The sequence below is a fragment of the Theropithecus gelada genome, chromosome 1 (genome assembly GCF_003255815.1).
Source record: "Theropithecus gelada isolate Dixy chromosome 1, Tgel_1.0, whole genome shotgun sequence".
Taxonomy (NCBI): domain Eukaryota; kingdom Metazoa; phylum Chordata; class Mammalia; order Primates; family Cercopithecidae; genus Theropithecus; species Theropithecus gelada.
The window spans coordinates 44,230,406-44,239,396 of record NC_037668.1 but is presented as its reverse complement, the minus strand read 5'-3'; the positions used below and the strand labels follow the sequence as shown (position 1 = coordinate 44,239,396).

The following is an 8,991-nucleotide window of genomic DNA, read 5'->3' as shown; positions in this document are numbered from 1 at the left end:
CCTCCCAGGCTCAAGTGATCCTCCCAACTCAGCCTCCCAAGTAGCTGGCACTACAGGTGTGAACCACCATTTCCGGCCTTGTTCAGCTTTTTGAGGAGCCTCCAAACTGTCTTCCACAGCAGCAGCACCATTTACATTCAGAAGGGTTTCAATTTCTTCACATTTTTGCAAATATTGGTTATTTTCCTTTTTTTTTTTTTTTGAGACAGGGTCTCTCTCTCTCTCTCTCTCTCTCTCTCTTCCCCCCTCTCTCTCTCTCTCAATCTCTCTCTCTCTCTCTCTCTGTCACCCCACACTGGAGTGCAACAGTGCAATCATCATTCATTGCAGCCTCAAACTCCCAGGCTCAAGGGATCCTCCTGCCTCAGCCTTTTGAGTAGCTGGGCCTACAGGTGCACACCACCCTACCCTGCTAATTTTCTTACTTTTTGTAGAAACAGGGGTCTTGCTTTGTTGCCCAGGCTGGTCTTGAATTCCTGTCTTCAAGAGATCCTCCTGCCTCAGTCTTCCAAAGTGCTAGGATTACAGGCATGAGCCACCATACCTGGCCTTATTTTCCTTTTTTTTTTTTTTTTTGAGACTAAGTCTCATTCTATCACCCAGGCTGGAGTGCAGTGGCACGATCGATCTCAGCTCACTGCAACCTCTGCCTCCCACGTTCAAGCGATTCTCATGCCTCAGCCTCCCAAGTAGCTGGGACTACACACATGCGCCACCATGCCTGGCTAATTTTTGTATTTTTAGTAGAGACGGGGTTTCACCATGTTAGCCAGGCTGGTCTAAAACTCCTGACCTCAAGTGATCCACCCACCTTGGCCTCCCAAAGTGCCGGGATTACAGGTATGAGCCACCACAAGCAGCCATTCAGAGCACTGTCAGTTCTGTTCAGTCTAACAAAAACAGGCATCGAGCCCATACTCTATGCCAGATGCTGAGTACTGGGGTCACTGAGATGCAGCCAATCCAGCTCCTACCATCCTGGAGCTCACAGACTGGAGGAGACAGAGAGAAAAGCAGTCTTTGGCAACGCAGAATGAAAGATACTATAATGAAACAAATTCATAGGGGGCTGTGGGAGCAAAGAGAAGAAACCCCACACAGTCTGGGGACAGTCAGGGAAGGCTTTCTGGGAGAGAGTACCCTGGCACAATAATCGCTGTGAGGTTGGCAAGGCAACGATTGTTATCCTCATTGTGTAATGGGGGCCACTGAACCAGTGACAAGCTGGGGGAAATGACACTGTCTAGTAGTTGGAGGTCAGCCAGCCCCTTGCGTTATTCTCAAACCCTAACCACATGGCTGGACATTCCTGATATGCATTCCTAAACCTCTGCTGCTGAGAATAATTGGACCTGCCATCTATTCCCAGTTTAACTACCCTGTATACCAAACAAATCCAATTCGAGCCAACAGGCAAAGTATAGGCTCAGACAGAGTCCATCCTGTGTACGAGGTGGTAAGCAGGGGTGGAAAATCTCACTGTGACTCATCCAGCTGATTTCTGGTAGGTGCAGGGCCAAGGTGGGGTGTGATGTGAACAAGCTTTCCCTGACAGCCTCCAGACGTATAGATGATACGTCACTTACCTTTCTCTGCTGTATTTTCCTGCCATCATAGATACTTCCAAGAGAAATTCTCCCATTTTTCAGATGAGGAAACCACTTATAAAAGGGGCACTCAATACCCAAAGAATTTTGAAAAAGAGCAAAGTTGGAGGACTCACACTTCCTGATTTCAAACCTTTTTATTTATTTACTTTTCCATAGGTTAGTGTTGGGGTACAGGTGGTATTTGGCTACATGACTAAGGTTTTTTTGTTTTTTGATTTTTTTTTTTGGTTACATTAGTAAATTTTTTTTTTGAGACGGAGTCTTGCTCTGTTGCCCAGGCTGGCATGTAGTGGTGCAATCTCTGCTCGCTGCAACCTCCATCTCCCAGGTTCAAGCAATTCTCCTGCCTCAGCCTCCTGAGTACCTGGGATTACAGGCATGCACCACCATGCCCAGATAATTTTTGTATTTTTAGTAGAAACAGGGTTTCATCATGTTAGCCAAGGTGATCTCAAACTCCTGACCTCAAGTGATCCACCCCCCTTGGCATCCCAAAGAGCTGGGATTACAGGCGTGAGCCACCTTGCCCTGCATGAGTAGTTTCTTTAGTGGTGATTTGTAAGATTTTGGTCCACCCATCCCCTGAGCAGTATACACTGCACCCTATCTGTAGTCTTTATTTTTATTTATTTATTTTTTTTGAGACAGAGTCTCACCCTGTCGACTAGGCTGGAGTGGAATGGTGCGATCTTGGCTCACCCTCCACCTCCCGGGTTCAAGCAGTTCTCCTGCCTCAGCCTCCTGAGTAGCTGGGATTACAGGCGTGTGCCACCATGCCCGGCTAATTTTGTTTTTTTAGTAGAGACAGGGTTTTTCCATGTTGGTCAGGCTGGCCTCAAACTCCCGACCTCAGGTGATCTGCCCACCTCGGCCTCCCAAAGTGCTGGGATTACAGGCATGCGCCACCACGCCCAGCTAATTTTTTGTATCTTTAGTAGAGATGGGGTTTCACCTTGTTGGCCAGGCTGGTCTCAAGCCCCTGATCTCGTGATCCGCCCGCCTCGGCCTCCCAAAGTGCTAGGATTACAGGTATGAGCCACTACACCCGGCCAATAAATGGAACTTTTACAAAAATTTAAAACTTTCGTGCTTCAAAAGACAAAAAGGTGAAAATGCAATCCACATAATGGGAGAAAAATTTTGCAAATCATATATATGATTTGGGACATGTATCTAGAATTTATAAAGAACATTTACCATGCAACAGTAAAAAGACAACCCAATATAAATGGACAAAGGGAGGCTGGGTGCTGTGACTCATGCCTGTAATCCCAGCACTTTGGGAGGCTGAAGTGGGAGGATTACCTGAGCCCAGGAGGTCAAGGCTATAGTGAGCCATGTTCATGCCACTGCAGTCCAGCCTGTGGACAGAGTAAAGACCCTGTCTGAAAAAAAAAAAAAAAAAAACAGGACCAGGTGTGGTGACTTACACCTTGTAATCCCAGCACTTTGGGAGGCTGAGGTGGGCAGATCACCTGAGGTCAGGAGTTTGAGACCAGCCTGGTCCACATGGTAAAACTGCATCTCTACTAAAAATACAAAAATTAGATAGGCATAGTGGTGCGCACCTGTATGTAATCCCAGCTACTAGGGAGGCTGAGGCAGGAGAACTCTCTGGACATGGGAGGTGGAGGTTGCAGTAAGCTGGAACTAGGCTGCTGCACTCTAGCCTGGGCAACACAGCAAGACTCTGTCTCAAAAAAAAAAAAAAAAAAAAGGACGAAGGCTAAGGCTCTGAATAGACATTTTTCCAAAGAAGATAGACAAATGGCCAATAAGCACGTGAAGATGTTCAACATTATTGGCCATTAGGGAAATGCAAATCAAAATCAGAATGAGATGACACTTTACACTCATACCCACTAGGATAGCTATGATAAAAAAGACAAGTAAGGCCAGGTACAGTGGCTGACACCTGTAATCCCAACACATTGGGAGGCTGAGGCAGGAGGATCCCTTGAGCCCAGGAGTTCAAGACCCTGGACAACATAGTGAGATTCCCATCTACAAAATATTTAAAAATTAGCCAGGTGTGGTGGTGTGCACCTGTACTCTCAGCTACTCAGGAGGCTAAGGTGGAAGGATCCCTTGAACCCCAGAGTCGGAGTTTGCATTGAGCTATGATCATACCACTGCACTCCATCCTCTGTGATAGAGCAAGACCCTGTCTCAAAAAATAAAAAATAAAAAGACAGATAATAACAAGTGTTGGAGAAGATGCAGAAAAATTGGAACACTCATATGCTGCTGGTAAGAAGGTAAAATGATACAGCCACTTTGAGAAAGTCTGGCAATTACTAAAAAGCTAAACATAGAGTTGACATATGACTCAGCAATTCCACTCCTAGGTACATACCCAAGAGAAATGCAAATGTATGTTCATATAAAAACTTGTACATGAATGTTCATAGCAGCATTATTCGTAATAGCTAAAATGTGGAAATAGTCCAGGCATGGTGGCTCACACCTGTAATCCCAGCACTTTAGGAGGCCAAGGTGGGAGGATCACTTAAGCTCAGGACTTTGAGCAGCCTGGGCAACCTAATGAGACCTCGCCTCTATTTAAAATTTTAAAAATTTTAAGACGAGCCAGACATGGTGGCATGCATCTCTAGTCCCAGCCAGCCACTCAGAGGCTGAGGTGGGAGGATCACTTGAGCCCGGGAGTTTGAGGCTATAGTAAGCTATGATTGCACTGCTGCACTCCAACCTGAGTGACAGAGCAAAATCCTGTTTCAAAAAAAAAAAGGAAAAAAAAAGAAACAACCCAAATTTCTATCTACTGATGAATAGATAAACAAAATGGGGTATATCCATACAGTGAAATATTACTCAGCCACAAAAAGGAATGAAATTCTGATATGTGCTACAACATGGATGAACCTTGAAAACATGATGTTAAGTGAAAGAAGCTAGTCACCAAGGACCACATATTGTATGATTCCATTTATATGGAATGTCCAGAATAGACAAATCCACTAAGACAGAAAGTAGATCAGTGGTTACCTAGGGCTGGGTTTGGGGTGGGAAGATTAGGGATGATGGCCAAGGGGTGTGGGGTTTCTTTTTGGGGTGATAGAAATATTCTAGAATTAGGGCGAGGGTTGCACAACTCTGTGAATATCCTAAAAGCCATTGAATTGTAACACTTTAAATGGGTGAATTGTATGATATGTGAGTTAAATTTCAATACAGCTGTGAACAAAAAAGGGTCCCAAGTGATCTGAAAGGGAGACATAGTCAATATTTGTCAACTTCTCTCCCTGTTCTGCCCTTGGATTCCAAGCCCCTCTAACTAGCGTTGGGGTGTCCCCTCGTTGTCTAGCTTCTCACAGTTAGCAAGCTCCAGATGTGGACAGATAGGGGCTGGAACCCCTCTGGGCTCCAGTAAAACCTCAGTAAAACTTCAGTTTGTGGAATACTGAGGCCTGAGAAGTCCAAGTCTGAGCCTGCGCATTCTCAGGCAGAGACAATGGACAATAGCGGGGGTGTTTGAGGGGCGTGGGGGGAGATTTTCCCTAGGTGGTTCATCCACCCCTGAGACACAAAGACTCAGAGGAAGCAGGAAAGGTTAGGGGAACCCTAATGGGAAAGAGGCTGGGGAGGGGCAAGGAACTCCAAGGGAAGAGAGAAGGACTTGGCCACAGCCCTGACTTTTCTGCTCCAGGTGAGAGCCTGGTCCTTTGTGAGGCCAGAGCTGCACCGGGGGTGGGAGGTCACCCCACCAAACCAGCTGAGGTCTGGTTTGCATGGTAGGGGTGCAGCTCTAACTGCAAGAAGGACCTGGAGGACAGGAAGAGGAAGTGGGGACTTGGGTCAGCAGCTATTAAGTGCACCTCCTCTGTGTCCCTGGTAAACTGTGGGAACTGTCAGGACACCCCGTGTATCCCCCAAGGCCTGACGTCCCTAGCATGGGCACGTGTCATTAAATGGTTATTGATTGCACGAGGAAATGAATGAATGACTTAAGCTTCTTTGTAGACAAAATGATATGGTGAGATGGGCGGCCATGGGAGTCAGACAGGCCTGGGTTTGAATCCAGTTCCTCTGCAGACTGGCCATGTGGTATCGGACAAGACATTGCTCGGAGCCTTAATTTCCCTATCTTTAAAACAGGACTGAACCCACTGACCTCACAGGGGCTGTTAGAATACTGTTTACAAAGATTTCCAGCACATAGAAGATTCCTCCATGGATGCTGGCAGGCCTGCCGTGATATAAAGTGGAAGAAGCACCATCAAGATCTTCAAGGTCATACGGTCTCACTATGGGAGGAAGGGGTGTGGGGTTAGGATTTACTCCTGGAAACTAGTTAACAGTGAAAGGGGATCCATGTACCCATAGAAATGGCGCTGATGTTGCCTCAAAGGAATTCAGTGGCTGGAGAGAGAGCTGAGATGGTTGGAAACTTGGAGAAGAGGGAGGAGCTTGAAGACTGGGTTGGGGGCTATTAGAAAGATAGAAAAAATGGGAGGTGGGCACAGAGGCTGGGATCTGTGGGACTAGGATTGCAGGAGCCTGCCTGGATTAAAACAGAAAATTTGTGTAGGGAGTGGTGGCACAGCTGAATATGAGGTTGGATGAAAGAGGTGGAGGAGAGACAGTAAGAAAGCCTTTAGAAATGGTCAGGTGCGGTGGCTCACCCCTGTAATCCCAACACTTTGGGAGGCTGAGGTGGGTGGATCACTTGAGGTCAGGAGTTCAAGACCAGTCTGGCCCACCTGGTGAAACCCCATCTCTACTAAAAATACAAAACTTAGCCGGGCATGGTGGCAGCCGCCTATCATCCCAGCTACTAGGGAGGCTGAGGCAGGAGAATTGCTTGAACCTGGTAGGCAGAGGTTGCAGTGAGCCAAGATCACACCACTGCACTCCAGCCTGGGCAACAGAGCAAGACTCTGTCTCAAAACAAACAAACAAAAAACAAAAAACAAAACAAAAAAAAAAAAAAAAAGAAGAAGAAGGCCAGGCGCGGTGGCTCACGCCTGTAATCCCAGCACTTTGGGAGGCCAAGGCGGGCGGATCATGAGGTCAGGACATCAAGACCATCCTGGCTAACATGGTGAAACCCCATCTCTACTAAAAATACAAAAAATTAGCCAGGCGTTGCAGCAGACACCTCTAGTCCCAGCTACTCTGGAGGCTAAGGCAGGAGAATGGCGTGAACCCAGGAGGCGGAGGTTGCAGTGAGCCTAGATCGCGCCATTGCACTCCAGCCTGGGCCACTGAGCGAGACTCTGTCTCAAAAATAATAATAATAATAAAAAGAGAAGAAGAAAAGAAAAAGAAAGGATGTGTCCAGGGCAGGGTGTGGGTGCTTTGGTGAACTGCAGATTGCCACTGGAGACCTTGGGGCCCTGAGACAGATGGACAGATGTCCCCAGTTCCTGTTCCTTAGCTCCATTTAAGAACATGGAGTTTTCATCTATAGCAGGAGCAGCTGTGACATTCTTGGACTCTCTTTAAAAAGCATATTAGTATTCTAAAGGCTCTGAGAAGTTGTACAGGAAAGAGCCTGTATCATTTTGCTTATCACAGCACTTTCCAAAGGCATTTAGCCTTGGAACCCCATGGAGCATCTCAAGGGACCAGTATGCCAAAGAATATCCTTTAGGAAATGTCGCAGACGGGGAAAGTGCCTGGGTTTTGGGATTCAACAGGCCATAGTTCAAATCTTCGTCTGCAACCTAGCAGGTGTTGGATCTTGGGCAAGTCTTGTGCCTTCCAGAGCCCCTTTTCCTCAGGGTCATTGTGAGAACTAGGAAACGCATGTGGGTAAATGGCACGTGGCTAGCTCTCTGGTTTTGAGGCAGGCCTCTCCTTTCAAGGCCTGGCCCCGCCTCTTCCCACCAGCCACGCTGTCTACATTACAGGCTCCACATGGGCTCCTGAAGCAGCAGTTAGGTGATGGGCTTGGTGGGAAGCTTGACTGGATTTCTCCTGTAGGAGCACAGTAGCTGATGCCCCTCCATTGGCAGCTGTGTTGGCCCTGGCATCATGGACAATAGAAACACCCAGATGTACACAGAGGGTAGAATCAAGGTTCCAGGGACCCAGCCAAGCCCTGGCCTGAGGATCACCATAAAGCGGGCTGGTGTTGAGCCTACCATACCAGGAGTCAGCCAGGTAGGGACCTGTACCCAATGTTCTGATCCATTCATTCCTAGCTGGCACCTTTCCCTTCCCCTGCCCAGGCTTCCTCCCCAGCTGCTTTAATTAAGACTCTGTTAAAAATGGACACAAAACCCAATTCAAACTGGATTAAGCAGAAAAGAGAATACATCAGTTTGGGTAACTGACAAATGCATTCATAGACTTCAGGTGTGGCTAGATCAAGGTGCTAAATGAGTATCTCTTGGCTCTATGTTGCTCTGTGTTGGATTCATTCTCAGGCAAGCTCTCCCTGCAAGATGGCAGGGATTGCCCTGGCCACTCCAGGATTACATCTTCCCATCTTACATACTCTGGTTTAGCATTCCAACAGGAAGTGAGCCTCTTTGCAACAGTTGAAGCAAGTCTCTAGCATCACTGTCATTGGCCCAGATTGTGGTCAGATGCTCACCCTCAAACCAGTCACCATGGCAGTGGGGAGTGGTCTGGATCTCTTGATACAATGGAGACAGAGGTGATAGGTGGCTCCACTGAGCCCCATGGGCTGAATGGAGAAGAGAAGCTTCCCAAAAACAATGCTGGCTTCTGTAACGGAAAGAGCTACAGGGTGAGCAAACCCAGAATTGCCTATTTGCTCTTCTAGGTGCCTTCCATGGCCTCCAAACTCCCATTGCAGCCTCCAGCCCAGCTTTATTCTCCTGACAGCTACTCAGGGCTTCCCTCCATGCCCCTCCATAGTGCCCAGCCTGCATCCTAAGCTTCCATCACACCTCTCAGCCTCTTTCCATCAAATATGTTTCTTTGTTTGTTTGTTTGTTTGTTTGTTTGTTTTTGAGACAGGCTCTCACTCTCTCACCCAGGCTGGAGTGCAGTGGCATGATCATGGCTCACTGCAGCTTTGAACTCCCAGGCTCAAGCAATCCCCCTGCCTCAGCCTCCTGAGTAGCTGGAACTATAGGTGTGGTATGTGCCACCACACCAAGCTAATTTTTTATTTTTTTGTAGAGACAAGGCTTTATCATGTTGCCCAGGCCGGTCTTGAACTCATGGGCTCAAGTGATCTGCCTGCCTCAGCCTCCCAAAGTGTTGGGATTATAGGTGTAAGCCTCCATGCCCAGCGTTTTTTTGTTTTTGTTTTTGTTTTTTTTTGAGACAAGAGTCTTGTTCTGTCACCCAGGCTGGAGTGCAATGGTGTGATCACGGCTCACTACAACCTCTGCCTCCTGGGTTCAAGGGATTTCCATCTAATTTTTTTTGTATTTTTAGAAGA

General features: G+C 47.3%; 1 protein-coding gene across 3 annotated transcripts in view; it reads left to right on the top strand.

Annotated features, from left to right (window-relative positions):
- The first annotated feature begins 1,207 nt into the window (after window positions 1-1,207).
- The window catches only part of SPATA21 (spermatogenesis associated 21), a 49,793-nt gene continuing 42,009 nt past the window's right edge, over window positions 1,208-8,991 (top strand). The window contains exons 1-3 of one of the 3 annotated variants that reach the window (XM_025370149.1): window positions 1,208-1,504; window positions 5,727-5,861; window positions 7,557-7,641. In XM_025370149.1, the coding sequence (XP_025225934.1) occupies window positions 7,608-7,641 (34 nt within the window). In that variant the 5' untranslated portion in view covers window positions 1,208-1,504; window positions 5,727-5,861; window positions 7,557-7,607. Of the gene's footprint in view, window positions 1,505-5,726; window positions 5,862-7,556; window positions 7,737-8,991 lie in introns of all 3 variants that reach the window. The other 2 variants (XR_003117031.1, XM_025370140.1) reach the window with 2 other exon arrangements.